General features: G+C 38.0%; 1 protein-coding gene across 1 annotated transcript; it reads left to right on the forward strand.

Annotated features, from left to right (window-relative positions):
- Positions 1-3,112: 3,112 nt before the first annotated feature.
- LOC145685457 (histone-lysine N-methyltransferase SETMAR-like) lies at positions 3,113-3,526 on the forward strand. Its single transcript, XM_081757856.1, has one exon. The coding sequence runs from the start codon at positions 3,113-3,115 to the stop codon at positions 3,524-3,526; it is 414 nt and encodes a 137-aa protein (XP_081613982.1).
- Positions 3,527-17,243: the final 13,717 nt, after the last annotated feature.

Raw genomic sequence — 17,243 nt, forward strand, 5'->3', positions numbered from 1 at the left:
TCTCCGCCACCACAGTCTTTTCTTCTGCTTATTCGTTCCAGTTTCAGAAGATTCGAATATGATGCCATCGAACTCTGATTCTGAGATGTCACTTAACGAATCAGCCTCTGAGACATCGCTTTTGTAATCATCAGATGCTAGATTTCCTAGTCTTCCTGTGAAGCAACAGAGTAGTCTCCGCCACCACGGTCTTTTCTTCTGCTTATTCGTTCCGGTTTCAGAAGATTCGAATATGATGCCATCGAACTCTGATTTTGGAATGTCACTTAAGGAATCAATCTCTGAGACATCACTTTTGTAATCATCAGATGCTATTGTGGTAAGCGAATTTGTTTCATGTATTATGTTCTCAGGCAAGTTATTAACGAAATTTAGTTCTTCATCGGCACATAGTAACGTGGCCCGGTCGCTATCATTATCTTCGCTGCATTCCCAGGAAGCATCTGCTGGAAGATAAGCGATAGAAGGCTCTTCATCCTTCACAAAGCTGCGCACATCAGTGCGAATGCTGACATATGGAAGAATACATTTTAAACACATCTCGTTAACTGAGAACCAGGTGACAGAGTAAGCTCGTAATGTATAAATAAAAACTCGTGTAACCACTTCCTCATCGTATTTGTAGGTGTAAATTCTATTGCCCCTGGAGTCGATGCTTTGGTACTCTGTGCAACGACGGTCACAACTAATGGTGTTTCTCGGATTATCAATAAACGGAAATCTTATTTCTTTTGAAAAGAGAGCAAGAAAAGAATTCTTAAAGTCATCAACCATTTTAAAAATCGGACCTTTACTATTTTACGTGTGACTTGTATACTTCTTTCGCCGCACTGAATTTTCCAGTTCTTAGTAACGACAACAGTGAACACAAGAATCGAAAATTTAGTTTTATCAACAATGACTTGCGATATTTCGTATTATGTATAATATTAACAAGAACAGGAAAAAATAAAAATCAAACATTTTTGATAATTTTTGGTATAGATATCTAGAACAGTTAAGCGCAAAATTGTTGAACTTGATGCAGGTATGATAAAGTTCTTCTCGGGCAAACAGCCAGGTGAAAACTGGTGGATAGGCCAACGTTTCGAGAGCTGTCATCGTTCTCATCATCAGGGCAATTATGTAGAGATCAGCGGATATAAGTAATATATACTCTGGGCTGGCGAGAATGCTGGTTCCTGATTGGCTGAAAATGCTGGTTCCTGATTGGCTGGTTCAATCTGAAAACTGGAGCTGTGATTGGCTGGCTATGTTCCGTAGTCCGTGGTACTGATTGGCTGAGGGTTATCTGGATGTTTGTGTGTCGTTTTCTTTGCTGTGGTACTGATGACCGGGTTCCATATAGGACTGAGTTGAAATCCAGTGTCTCTATTAACGTTGATCGGTTCATGAACTATGGCAAGAGATTCGGCTACTATCCTGGTCCAGTAATTGGTGCTCTTGGTAATGATGAATGTGTCCTTAAATAAAACTTTATGCCCTTCTGTTAAACTGTGTTCAGCTAAACCTGATTTTTCTGGATGGAATAATCTAATGTAATTTTCATGTTCTCTGCAACGTTGTTCAATGGTGCGTCCTGTTTGTCCTATACAAGCCTTTCCGTATTCACAGGGTATACGATACACGCCCGGTGTCTTTAAGCCTAAGTCATCTTTGATCGGGCGAAGTAGGTTTCTGATTTTTGGTGGCGGCTTGTGTATGGTCTTAATGTTGTGTTTTTTCAGAATCCGGGAGATCTTTCCAGAAAGTTGTCCAGTGTATGGTAAAACTGCTATACTCAATGGTTCTTCAGTTTCTTCTTTGGATTTCCTCTGTTCAGGACCTTTTCTGAACAACGTTAATAGAGACACTGGATTTCAACTTAGCCCTCTGTGGAACCCGGTCATCAGTACCACAGCAAAGAAAACGACACACAAACATCCAGATAACCCTCAGCCAATCAGTACCACGGACTACGGAACATAGCCAGCCAATCACAGCTCCAGTTTTCAGATTGAACCAGCCAATCAGGAACCAGCATTTTCAGCCAATCAGGAACCAGCATTCTCGCCAGCCCAGAGTATATATTACTTATATCCGCTGATCTCTACATAATTGCCCTGATGATGAGAACGATGACAGCTCTCGAAACGTTGGCCTATCCACCAGTTTTCACCTGGCTGATTGCCCGAGAAGAACTTTATCATATACGCCGCCAGGAAAGCTTCAAATCTTACTTGATGCAGGTAGTATATCTTTGTATGTGAATTCTCTTTCCGAAAGCAAGTTTTATATATGCTTGGATTGATGATTAGCGTTCCTTTCACCAATGAGGCTCTATGAAGCGTGCATCACTGTTAGAAGTATATCAATGTTAGGATTATTTGTGTCACTATTAGCAATATGTGTATCACAGTTAAGAATACTTGTGTTACCATTAGGGTATGTGTATCACTGTTAGAGGTATGTGCGTTATATTAAAAGTGTGTATCATTGTTAGGAGTATGTGCGTCACTGTTGGAGTATGTGTATCATTATTAGAGTATGTGTATCACTGTTAGGAGTATATGCGTCACTGTTAGAATATATGTATTACTGTTAGACTGTGTATCACTTAAGAATAGGTGTGTCACCCTTAGTAGTATATGTATTACTGTTAGGAATATATGTGTCACTGTTAGAGTATGTGTATCACTGTTAGGAGTATGTGCGTCACTGTTAGAGGATGTGTATCACTGTTAAGAGTATATGCGTCACTGTTAGAATATGTGTATTACTGTTAAGAGTATATGCGTCACTGTTAGAATATGTGTATTACTGTTAGAAATATGTGCGTCGCTGTTAGCAGTATTTGCATCACTGTCAGGAGTATGTGTATCACTTTAAAAGTGTTTCATCATTAAGCGAAAACAAACAACAGATATAATCTGCTACTTGACAATGTACTGTTTCATATAGTATATAAGTAACTAATATCTGGTGTAGTAAAAAGTAATCCATTATTTGGCCAATAGATGGCTTCAGTGATCTGTATCTCGCGTTGTATAAGTCCGATCAGGTTCAACGTACTACAAGCACTGTTCAGATAGTTGTGATGAGTTGACTCAGTATTGTGAGAGCGCGACTCAAAATGGACATTAGCAAAGAGAAAATACGCTATATTTTACAGTTTTTCTTCGATAAATGCGAAATCACAAGTCAGGCGGCTGCAAATGTGAATAGTGTTTATGGTCCTGATACTGTAACAGCCAATCACGCGCAATTTTGGTTTCGTCGATTCCGTTCCAGTAATTTTGACGTCAAAGATGCACCACGCACTGGAAGGCCAAGTGTCGAAAATGCCGATAAAATCATGGACATTGTCGCGTCCGACCGTCACGTAAGCACTGTGTCGATTGCCCAAGAGCTAAACATTGCACAAAAAACCGTGTGGAACAATTTGCATAAGTTTGGATACAAAAAGAAGCTTGATATGTGGGTGCCACACGAGTTAACGCAAAAAACCTCATGGACCGAAATCGCAACAAAATCGACCCATTTCTAAAGTGGTTGGTGACTGGCGATGAAAAGTGGATCACTTACGACAACGTCACGCGAAAACGTTCGTGGTCGAAGCGCGGTGAGCCGGCGCAAACGGTGCCCAAACCAGGATTGACGGCCAGGCAGGTTTTGCTGTGTGTTTAGTGGGATTAGCAGGGAATTATCTACTATCAGCTGCTCCCCTACGGCCAAACCCTTAACTCGGAACTGTACTGTCAACAATTAGACCGTCTGGAGACAGTAATCGACCAGAAGCGGCCAGCTTTGGCCAATAGGAGAGGCATTGTGTTCCACCAGGACAACGCCAGGCCACTCACATCGATAGTGACTCGCCAGAAGCTCCGAGAGCTTGGTTGGGAGGTTCTTATTCATCCACCTTATAGTCCGGACCTGGTACCGAGTGATTACCATCTGTTCCTCTCCATGGCGAGCATGTTTGCTGGTGAAAAAGTCGCTTCAAGAGAGGCTTGTGAAAATCGACTGTCTCAACTTTTTGCCGCTAGGGACAAGGGTTTCTATGAGAGAGACATCATGATATTACCTTCCAAATGGCAACACGTTATCGAACCAAACGGCGCGTATGTGACCTAAATCGGATCATTCTAACTATGGTAAGTCAAGCCTTCAATGTCATGCCAAAATAATGGATTACTTTTTACTACACCAGATATGTTCCAACAGAATAACTATTTCTGTGGCCTACCGGAGGTTAAACGCCGCATTCACAAAAGTTCTCCATTGTCATCTCTCCGTAGCCAACTGAATCCGCTAACTTTGTATTTCTATTTCTGCGAGACATCTTTATTTTGTCCTCCTATCTGCGCCTAGGTCTTTATGTTTGTATTTTGCCGATTGGATTCCTAGTTATAATTTTGAAAACATTTATTATTTATTCCATCCTGATTACATGACCTGCCCTCCTGAACTTTCTTGACTTAATGTCCATTCAATATTGGGGAAACCGTTTCTCGTGATGAAGTTTCTGGCCTGAACTGTACCGTTCCTTGTTATGAAGTTTTAGTATTTCTGTCACTTTTAAGTTAGAATTTTCACCTTTATATTTTATTTTCGAATACTTTCAGTTTGTGTTGTGTCCTGAAAGTAAGCGACCATGTTTTGTAACCATACAGTACATCAAACATAATTATACGTAGTTTGATATATTTTAAACTTTAAATTATTCGACAGAATTCGTGAAAACAAAGAATTTGAACTGAATAATAATCCTAATTCCTTCTTCCTTTGAGATTATTTTTTTCGTGGATGAAGTTTTGGTCTCAATGTTGGTCCTAGATAAATATCCACTTTGTTGAAAGTATTGTTTGATATTTTAAAGTATTCATAACTTTACCGGTATTAAGTATTAAGTATTTACGGTCACACCGAATTTCCATGTAATATTTTCCTCTGGATGTTTAAGTAAAAAATGAAGTAGGCGAGGATGATAAAGGATTTAGTATTCTTCGGGATGAGTTTGAAAAAGTTATATTTGAGATTAAGAATGGAAAGGCAACCAGGACAGGTAATATACCAATTGAATTCACTAAGAATATGGGAGACAAGGGCACGAAAGAATTGTTTCGACTGTGCAATCCCAGGAGCGTGGCCAAAAGACTTCCTGAAGATGATCATGATACCGATGGCTAAGAAATCGAACCCAAATAGATGTGAAGATTATAGAACTATTAGTCTCTTATCTCACAAGGGAACCTTCCGAAAATGATAGTTGCAGTGAAAGATGTGGCCTATGCCAATTGAAAGAGCTGTAACAGAGATGAGCATTCCCAAAAAAATAGCTGCCCATAGCAATAGGTTCAAGAAATATAAGGGGTGGAAGTTTGGGAAACAGCAAGTTTGGACAAGGGAGAAAAGTGCAAATTCCGCCAAAAAGGGGGGTACGGCAAAATACAATGCTGACAAGTGATGTATAGAAAGAGACTTGCCACAATAGGGAACAAATGAAGGCCACCAGTGGGGTTAACCGTGTTGCCAACTGCAATGAAAAGTATATGTTTTGCAAAGAACACTATATGAAGTGAGTGCAATATTCAGTGTCAACCTGTCATGTAGAACATAAGATATGGCCAGGCTGTGCATATTAGAATGAACAAAACAAGAAGCACAACTATGCAGGAAACCGACGTCCCTAGAGTCGAAAAGAAAAACGAGTTCCAAAGTTGGTAACATTGGCCATGAACATCCAGACAAGTCTAATATAGTTAGGCCACTCGCTTCACAAAAAGAAAATTCCGGCAACAGGCATCACTCGGAATGCATCAATGCTAGAGTGATTGAGGCAATGTCAAGTCGGGGAACATGAAATGGTTGGGTTGAGCCAAAAACCGATAATAGAAGCATTATGTCATGGTTGGGTCGTATGTGGGAATATACAGGGTGTCCCACCAAACTTTGTGACCTGGAAGATTTGCGAAACGAACAAAAATGTGACGGATCCAGTTGTGCAGGAATGTATCAATGTCAGGGGGTGATAAAAGTCTGTGAGAGGCAAGTGCCCCCAGGATCCCTATAATAGGGCCCCAGGAGCCAACTTCAAACTTTCAAATGGCAACAAGGACCGAGTGGTAACTCTCTTGATATATCATGGAATGTGCAACAACACCTATAGGAAACATTTGTTATATGAAACATGTTTTTCAAAATAGCCGATACAAATATATGTTGTGTCTTAACATGGCATCGAACATTGTGATCTCAAATTGCTGGGAAGCGAAAAGAAATGTTGCAAATCCAGTTGCACAGGAATGTACTCATGTCGAGGGCCAAGAAAACTTTGTAAGAAGCAAGTCCCCCAGGGCCCCCATTATAAGGCTCGAGGGGTCAACCGCAACATTTCAAATGGGAACAGGGGGCGGATGATATTTCTCTGGATAGATACAACACCGCCTATAAGAAACATTTGTTTTATGAAGCACGGGTTTCAAAATGGCCGCCAAAAATGCGCGTTGTTCTTGTCACCGAGCAGATATTTTTGGCGGTCATTTTGAAATCCCATATAGTAAATATTTCTGATATGCGTTGTGGCATATTCCAAGATTTATCGAAAGAAATATAACTCGACCGATGGTGCTATTTGAAATTTTGAAGTTGGCCCCTGGGACCCTATGATGGGGACTTGGGGGCACTTGCGTCTCAAAGAAGTTTGTCACCCGCTGACATGGGTACATTCCTACACAACTGGATGTGTCACATTTTTTTCGCTTTAAAAGTATTTCAGTCGCAGAGTTAGGTGGGACACTCTGGATATATCTTATAGGCGGTGATAGTACTGCAGACAGCAACACACAGTAGATCAAGCCTTTGATTATGTTTGCTTTCTACAGGTGTGGATATGTGATAGAAAGACCGAAGGTTCCGACACCTCTAGAGTACTGTTTCGAGACATTCACAGGCGATCATTGTACCATGTGTAACGGATTGGCAGTATTCCGCTGTGCTCACTGCAAATGTATCTTCGGTTTGGACCATTGTCTCATCGAACAATTGCACGTACAATGTGGACGAGCATGTACAAATGATGCGGAGGCTAATGCCTGTTGCCGAAATTTTCTTTGTGTGAAGCGAGTGGCCTAACTATATTAGAATTGTCTGGATTTTCATGGCCAGTGCTGCCAACTTTGGAACTCGTTTTTTTTCGACTTTTTTCGACGTCGGTTTCCTGCATAGTTGGTGCTTCTTGTTTTGTTCATTCTAATATGCACAGCTCGTGATCAAATGGGGCGCATTATGGCCAACTCCGCCTTTCCCGTATTTTTCATACTTCTGTTTTTTCTATTCTCTTTTGTTAGATTGTACCACTGATTATACACTCATATCTTATGTTCTACATGACAGATTGACACTGAATATTGCACTCACTTCATATAGTGCTCTTTGCAAAACATGTACTTTTCATCGCAACTGGCAACACTGTTAACCCCACTGGTGGCCTTCATTTGTTCCCTATTGTGGCAAGTCTCTTTCTATACATCACTTGTCAGCATTGTATTTTGCCGTGTCCCCCTTTTTTGCGGAATATGCACTTTCCCCCTCTTGTCCAACTTTGCTGTTTCCCGAACTTCCACCCCTTATATTTCTTGAACCTATTGCTATGGGCAGCTAATTTTTTGGGAATGACCATCTCTGTTACAGCTCTTTCAATTGGAATAGGGCACATCTTTCACTGCAACTATCATTTTCGGAAGGTTCCCTTGTCAGGCAGCTAAAATTCTGCTTCGAATTCTGAACAGAAGGTTGTATGGAAGAACAAATGAAAAAGTTGAGGAGGAACAATTCGGGTTCAGGAGAGGTAAGAGAGATCGCTGAAAAGTTTATAGAAAAAGGGAAAGAGATGTACATTGTATTTATTGATCTAGAAAAGGCTCTTGACCGCGTGAATTGGGAATTTTTGTTGGGATTTCTAAAGAAGATTAGGTTGGAATGGAAGCATCGAGATTCATAAGAAACTTATATATGAATCAACAAGAAAGTGTTAGGACAGGGGAGGAACTGATAGAGGAGATTGCAATTGTAAGAGAAGTTCGACAAGAATGCTGTCTCTCGCCCAGAGGTGTATAGGGCCACCGGGCTACCGGGGGGCGCCCGGTGCGCCTCCCAACGAATCGCCCCCAAGATGCAACAAATAAAAGAAAATTTCGGACTGAATCGACCAAGAAGCTTTAAATCGTGAAACTCGATGTGGCATTGTGGAAAGAAAACAAAGCTATTAGAAGCAGATGCTGATGCCTGCAGAAAGGTCACATATCTATTTAGTACCTCCAAACTTACAAGAGCATCAACTACTGACTGCCAACAGACTGAACACAGTAGGCATATTGAAATTAGCGATCCCACCTCATCTGCCACGAATACTACTGTCAGAGTGGAAAATGAACAGGAAAGCTCTAGTTTCATGAATGCTGAAATTACTGCTCCCACCACATCAAATGTCACTGTCAGAGTGGAAAATGACCAAGAAGGTTCCACTTCCTTGAGTCTTGAAATTAGTGTACTTCCAACCTAAGGTACGATTGGTTGCTGTCAAATAAGAAAATGAACAGAAAAGTTCTAGTTCTAGTGATGCCGATTTCGAAATCAGAGAAAACATTGAATAGCGTAATGCCGCAGGGAACAGAACAACGAACTCTTTCATACATTCACAAGACAATGGTATCCTCAAGTTTTTGAATTCCATCCTCATCAACCAAAATCAAGCATACCTTTTAATCTTGAGGTTGCTTATTAACGAGCAGATAGCACCAACAGGGCTTAGCTGTTGCTCAAAATGCGTGTGTGTGTGTGCAGCGTGCACAGCATATTCTGCAGATTGAACAAATAAGTTTCTTAAAGGTACGCCACGTTCGCAACACTAAACACGCTTATCAGCGAGTAAGAGAGCACGAGTCTTCCAAAATACATCAGACCAGAGCAGTTGTGCTATTCTAATTTTTTAACATCCGGTTTTCTCTTTCTCTCTCTCTCTCTCTCTCTCTCTCTATCTATCTATCTATCTATCTATCTATCTATCTATCTATCTATCTATCTATCTATCTATATATATATATATATATATATTTTTTTTTAGAGAGAGAGAGAGTGAATTGATTGGTATATATATATATATATATATATATATATATATATATATATATATATATATATATATATAATTCTCTTAGGAAACAAACCATACAAGATAGACAAAGACATATTTTTTACTGGATACCACAAGTGACAAGTAGAGACCTACACACTAACCTAATACAAGGTGATGTGAAGAAATTAGGCAGCACTGCGAATATATTGGATACGAATTATCCGAGATATATGTTTGCAGTGGCGTATGGTGAAATTTTACTTTAGGTAAGCAATCCCATGAAGCTTGTTATCTGTTTTCTGTAAATACATTTAACATTTGAATTCAAGAACAATTTGTAGGCTTTAATGTTAGAGGTCGCCTGAGACAATAGCGGTTTAATTCATTCTTTTTATATATGAAATTCGACACATTAGATACATATTCTATTACATCGGTCTGAATTATATTAGTTAATCTATGAACACATTAGAATTTTCTAATCGGGGTTGCTAATAATGGATCATATTTGTTAACTAGAGTTAAGAGTTATACATAATTTCCTCTATTTGAAAATTCCGTCCTCTCATTTTGACCCCTAAACCTGTTCATGTTTACTTAAGAAACAAACAATAATGAAACGTTTAATAAAATCTGTCCTCGTGTTCCTGATCATATTATTATTATTATTATTATTATTATTATTATTATTATTATTATTATTATTATTATTATTATTATTATTTCATTCATCAGGCATATGGTCAGGTCTGGATTTTCCATTATTTTCACAACAACTGTTCAGTTCCGATGTCAAGGAAGGAAGTAAAGGAGCGATTTTAGGAAATGGGTTGGAATAATTTTAAAAAAAAGAAGAAATAATAATAATGTTGTGTGAGTTTTATCTTGGGTATGCACTGCTTACCTTACATACATGAGATAACGCAACTGGATAGTTGTCAAAAAAGTATTGGGAAGACCTTAATCCAGTAATGGATCAATAATTTTTTTGATAATGGTATGTATGACTTTCAAATATAAATAACCCTCACAACTATACTCATGTGATCTCAGTTCTCATTCTTGATATCTCAGCATTTGAGATTAAGAAATAAACGCTTATACTTTGTTCTGCTAACTGACAAAGGAAGGAGAAATGAAGCTACCTATAGACTGGAAGACACAGCTACAGATCATGAAAACTTTTTGGATAGCATATTATTCTTTTATTAAACAAATTTGACCTTCCGCTTAATAAGAGTAATTTTAAAAAGGTCATCGAGAACAGTAAACTGAGTCCTGCATGAGGAAGTAAGCAGGATGGTGGTCATATAACTTTCTAAAAACATGGCGAATTATGTTTTGGATGTTGGAAACATACTTATCAGTGAAAATATTTCGAAAGAAGTCTCAGAATCTGGAAAGTTTTCTGTTCTATTAGATACTATTCAACACGCCAGTGCTATGTTGTTTTATGGTATGTTGTTAAAACTGTTGTTATAGAAAGAATTGTGCCATTGTAAAATGCACATCTACCACAGGTCAGTATCTTTTCGGTTTACTGTTGAAGATTCTGCAGAAGTTGAACCTTGATATTAAGAAGTGTATTGGAAATTCAACTGTTTGCGCAAGTAATAACACGCAAGGACAATATTCAGATTTTTCAAAACACATATGATGAGTTACACGTGTCGTGTTATGCTCATATACTCAATCTTGTCATACGTGATCTGAGAAAAGGATGCATTGATTCTGTGTCATTGTTCTGCTGAATGATAGTACGATATTTATGCCTGAGTATTTTCTGCGAATGGATATTTGGAAGATTAAATGTCAACAAAGGCGTCTTGCAGTTATTGCGGAAGCAAGATGATGGAAAATATTCTGCAGAAAAGGTCTGGTCATTTTTCGAACCCAGAAAAGTGCTTTTGCCTAGAATGGACCATAACAATGAAGAAAATTGCTTATACAGAAAATATCAAACTAGAAGCTAGGTGGAAAGCGAAAGAATACATATAAGATCTTTTCAAGTTTAAAACAATTCCGACAGCACAGTGCTCCTGAAAATATTTCAAGTGACGGCCCCTCTGTCAAACTATCTCCACACACGGGGTGCTGGTGAATTGTAGTAGTATCGAATGGTCAGACTACTGTGTTCCAACTGAAAGAGCAGGGAGCTGTTTCTGAATCTGTTAAGAATGCAGGGTTAAGATTTGCAGAATGGGCAATAATAAATATGAAGAATTATAACGTGATTTCTTTGTTTCCACTGACCTGTAGACAACATGCCTTCGGAGGTGGAAAAGAATGATTCCCTATGAATGTGAAGATGAAGCTGCTCCTGAACCAATGACCCAAATAGTACATCGAAGCACTCAACACAATATTGGTTACGGTAATATCGAGTATTTCTTCAAAATTCAAGAAGCAAGATACTTTATGGTTTGTTTGGACTCTAGAAATTTCAACCAAGTAAGACAACTTCCAGACACAGCTTTTGATAAACTTAATCATCTTCTGAAAAAAAAAAATCAAGAAAAAAATTTCTAAGGATTCTGTAAAAGTCTTCTTGGATTCTTGAATATCAGGCTTGATTACGACTACAACCGAGAGAACGACTTATTGTGCTGATGACACAAGTGATTCAGAATTAGAAGTTCATTTCTTTAGAAGGAAGACGAGTGCAAAACGTTTGAAAAATTGGCCACAAAATTACTCCCCCAAAATATATTAAATTGCCTATATGTATAATGTGTTTACATTAAGGTGAATCTAAAAAACAATAAGTAAAAATAAAGTACCGCAGGGTGGACTAGAACTACCAACCTTTGGATTATTAGCCGCGTGCTCCTCCGACTTTTTTTTTTTTATTATTATTATTATTATTTAGATGCAAAAAAGTATTATACATTGGAATACATAACAATTTTTTTCCAAAAAGGATAACATATACTGTATTATTAACAAATAACAAGGAATCAAATCACAACCAGCAGAAACATAAAAAAAAGAAAAAGAAAAAGAAAAGAAAACATTAGTAATACAAAAATTATGAATACATCATTGTTAATTTTTCATCAACAACAGCTAAATAATTCGAGAACTGTTTTCGTTTGATAGTTTCAGTTATTTTCCATCGTTCTTTCAACAGGTGAAAATAATAGTCTGCAAGGGTTGGCGTTTGACTTTGAATCAAATATTCCACAGTTACACCACACAACCAAATTACACTATTTTGTTTGTAATGAGGATAATATGAAAAATCAGGAAATAAAATCATTAGCGGGGAAATATCCTGGATCCCACAACGAACGAGAATACACATGATACGTGCGAACGTCAACCATATGTCATGCACCAAATCACAAGTTGAAAGCCGATGTTGTAAAGTATCGTCTCTACTACAATGCGAACATGTTCCGTTAGACATCAGCTTAATTTTCTGTAACTTTATATTAGTTGGTATGACGTCATGTACAATTCGATACCACACAGAGCGTTGATTGACATTTAGGACTGTGTTATTGATATTTTTCCAGATCATATCCCAATTATAGTTAGGAAAGTTGTCTTTTCGTTTAATAGTAACATTTTGTTTACACTGATATGAGCTGTACAAAAGTTTAATATTCTGGTGTTTGGGAGTATCTAAGTCTAGAACCATGTAACTAGAATTCAAGAGTACATCATACAAATATTTTACAGTGTTTGAAAGAATAGACATATTAAGAGGAGGGGTGATTGCCGTGGCCTGTACCCAATAAAGACCCCAGATTTTAGCAAAACTGGGTGTATGTAATTGTATCTTGTACATCCAATTAATCAAATATAAAACAGTGCTTTTGCAATATATATCCACCATGTTGAGACCTCCAGCATTTTTAGATTGAGTAAGTACATACATGGGTGTTTTAAAAATGTTACCTCTCCAAACAAACCAATAAACTGCAGCTTGCATAGAGCGGGCAATTCGACTTGGCAACGGTAAAACAGGACTTAAATACCAAAGGTGAGATGTAATATATGTATTAACAATCCAAATTCTTTGTTCAAGACAGTAGCCACGAAATTTCCACGATTGACATAAACCTTTCACCTTCTGGAGGGCTAGAGCCCAATTTTCTAAAATCATTTGTTGGACCGTGCAATAAAAATAGACACCTAAAATTTTTATCCTATCAACATGGAGAATAGGAAAAGTAATCATCTGAAAATCCCAAGTACCAAACGCAAGCAATTTTGTTTTCTGAAAATTTATGCATGCCCCACTAGATTGTCCAATATTTTGTATGACATGAAGAACTTGATTAAGTTGAGCTTCATCTCGTACTAAAACAGAAAGATCATCAGCATAGGAACGCACTGTAAGGTGGAGATCAGCAAAGGAAATACCTATTTGCATAGCATGTAATTCACAAATCAATGGTGAAATGTAAATATTAAAAAGAGACATTGAAATCGGACACCCCTGTCTAATAGATCTATTGATTGTTATAAAAGGTGTTAAATAACCATTTACCTGGATTTTAGATCTCGCAAACATGTACAAAATTTTCACTTGATTAATTACAGCAGGATGAAATCCAAATTTTTCCATTACTTGATATAAATACCCATGGTTAACCAAATCAAATGCTGTCCTTAAATCTATAGATAGAAGGCCACCTTTACATTTGGTGTAATCAAAATATGCCACAGCATCGCGAAGATCCATCAATACATCAAGAAGTTTATTACCTTCTAGAAATCCTGCTTGCATTGGGTGGAGAATGCTTGAGAGCACTGTTTTTAACCTATTGAAAAAGCATTTTGCTACTATTTTATAGTCAACATTTAACATAGTTAACGCTCTATAATGCTTAAGACAAGTAGGATTTGGTACCTTTGGTACTAATATAATGACACCTGTAGCAAAGGATTCACTAATTACACCATGATGCAATATTTCATTGACAATAGTAGTAAACTCATCTGCTATAATAGGAAACACCTTTTGATAAAATTCTGCTACTAATCCATCAATTCCAGGAGTTTTATAACGCTGAAAACTGAGTATTACATCATGGATCTCATTTTTGGTATATGGTTGCATTAACATGTCGTTATAATCAGATGTCACTGTATAACCTGGCAGAGGCGTAAATTGCCAAACAGGAGTCGTGTTCTGTGATACATTATACAACTCTTGGTATGTATTATGAATGTGAGCTCTAATTTCACTCGGATTAGTTAGTACTTGCTGAGTATTAGAGGTTAATCTTGAAATTAAAGCTCGATTTTTACGTTTCTTTGTATGAATTAGATGGTATAACGTCATACGCTCGTTTTCTACCACAGTGTTATCTTTACAATAGAAACGAAATTTTTCAGTACATTCTCTCTGCAAATGTAAAATTTTACCTTTATAATACTGCATATCTCGGTACGATATTGGGGAAGTAGACGATAAACCACTAACAGATTGTAAACATTTCATATAAAATTCCATCATATGGTTACTATTGGCATTCCTATCTCGAAAGTGATCGATATATAGCCATTTGATTTTAGGTTTCACATATTGCTCCCACCATTTGAGGCGTGTGGTATACCTGTGGCGGTGGTGAAGCCAGACTGACCAGTGCCGATGAAAACGGTTAAGAAAATAAGGATCATTTAGACCAAGGGGGGACATTTTCCAGTAGGATCGTCCCCAGACACAGTACGGCGAACCAATATTAAATTCTAGAACTAGACCTAAATGATCAGTAAACGGGGCTAAACAGACATCATATTTAACAATCAATTTAACCAAGTCTGGATTACAATAGCAACGGTCAATTCTGGACGCCGCATTACTGCGCACGTAAGTAAAGATATGGTCCTTTTTACAGTAGATAGCAGTATCAACCAGCCTATATTGAGAAACAAAAAATTGCAGTGCAGGACTATATGATGGTGTCCCGACACAATCATTAGCTCGAAGTACACAATTAAAATCGCCCATGAGCATAATGTTATTAAAAGGTTCAGAAAGCAAATACAACAAATCTTCAGAATATAAGATCTCTCTACCCGTCTTTCCTTGATGCCCCGAATTCCCATATATATTGACAATTACAGTGTTTTTCCAATACAACGCTATCCCTCTGCCATCCACCAACATTTTAAGGGAATCAATTTGTATTCCTTCTTTCACTAATATAGCAGTTCCAAAACCATGTACACCAATATTAACATGACTCTTATAACCAGAGATGGAACAGTGTTCATCGGAGATTATTTCCTGAAGACATATAAAATCTGCGTCATAATCATAAACAAATTTTTTAAACAATTCTTTTTTAACACTATTTTGCATACGGTTTACATTGAGTGAAACAATACGTGTAATGTACAGTGTTATAAGTAAGAAAACAAAAAAGCAAATGCAAGATTGGAACATATCGACGTATTACTATAAACAGAAGACGAGAACGTCAATATAGTCACACTGACAACAAAAAAGCGAAAAAAGTGTTTACAAATCTTGAAGGTCAGTGAGCACACCTGAGGCAGTATCGTCGTGACGTAAACATTCAGTTATTGAAGCACCACGCCTTTTCTTCTTTCGAGTTGTTATGACATTCACAGGTTGTGAATAGGAACCACGTGAGCCTCGTTTCTTTCGTGAACGTAATTCCCTTGTATCAGGAATGTCTGTTGTTTCACTTTCCAGGTCAAGGTCACTACCTTCTGTATCTGAAGTAGGTGCAATGAATTCCATATCAGTTTTTTGTTTCACAGCTTGGAGGGAGCTCTCAGTACCAACAGGCTGTTTACCAGGGAGACAAGACGGAGTATCGATATTATCTACACTTGCAAGGTCATTAACATTAACACTAGGTGTATGTGTTTCTTCAGCTGCATTGTTGATAAGGCCAGATGGGGAATCAGAGTTGTCATCCGTATGAGCAGCAATCGTAGTAGAGGTGTCAGTTATTGATGCTGAACTGTTTGGTTGTAATTGCACATGTTGTTCACAAGGTTTTTTTGGAATAGTGCCGAGAGATGACATTTGTAAAGGCAGTGGCGGTGCGCTAGATGCGGGGCGGAGTGGGGGGAAAAACTCGGTAAATCGAATGTCAGACGTTTGAGACGTATGGGGGCCATTCAGTTCTTGTCTTCTTTTCTTATCACAGTCACTAAGTCGGTGAGTTAATGATCGACAGAAAAAACACATTACAGGCTGGCCTTCATATGATATGAAGCCACGAAAGCCGTTAAAGAGTAAACGTGAAGGAATAGGTTTTTTAAGGACAATGTTCACAGTTCGTATTCCATTGGACACTGCAAGGGGATAATTTTGAGACCATGTCTCATTGGTTATATTTTTCACTGTTCCATATTCAGTCAGAATTTGCACAATAACATTATTATCTAGTTGAATAGGTAAATTAAAGACTCTTACCCTGGTAATATTTTCCATTGCGTTGACAAGTTGGACAAAAGAGGTACTACCGTCACTATGTTTAAATGGTACCGTAGGTTCGAGCTTACTTAACACTTTTTCAAAAATGGCATCAGTATTAAAAGTCACAAACACAGCATATTCATCAGAGTGAAGTTGGAGCGCAATAATGTCATGGCAGTCCTCTTTAAATAAACTTTCAATCCATTTATGAATAGCGATGGGTGACGGGCGATTATTACGTTTTTCCTTGTCAAATACACATTTGATGGTATTTTTTCTAACGAGCTGAGACATCGTAATATTTTACAATATATAGTCACTTACACAAATAAACCACACGTAGTGGTAAAGCTAAGCACGTCAAACTGCGAACAAACACTGCACCGGACAACACGTCCTACCGCTAGCACAGTTTAACAGCAACTCCCCTTGGCCACGGAGGCGACGAGGAGAACGTCGCTTCTAGAGGGATATATTGGTGAAGTCTTTTGAATTTGGCTAATCAGTGTGCTCTTTTAACCGCGTATATTCGACGATACCGTTTGGGATCAGATAAAATCTGCTCGCCATGTAGTTTTATAACAAAATGATGAGTTATTTCATGGTTCTTCCATATTCACTTTCAAATGATCGGCGACAGTTTCCATCTAATAAAGTTGATGCGTTTGTTACTTCTAGTACCAGGGGCGGATCCAGAACGGACTTCTGGGTGGGGCG

This window comes from Thermobia domestica, chromosome 5, assembly GCF_964235325.1.
Source record: "Thermobia domestica chromosome 5, izTheDome1.hap1.1, whole genome shotgun sequence".
NCBI classification, from domain to species: domain Eukaryota; kingdom Metazoa; phylum Arthropoda; class Insecta; order Zygentoma; family Lepismatidae; genus Thermobia; species Thermobia domestica.

Coding starts and splice junctions, on each gene's coding strand:
- LOC145685457 (XM_081757856.1), top strand. CDS start 3,113: ATGGACATTAGCAAAGAGAAAATACGCTATATTTTACAGTTTTTCTTC.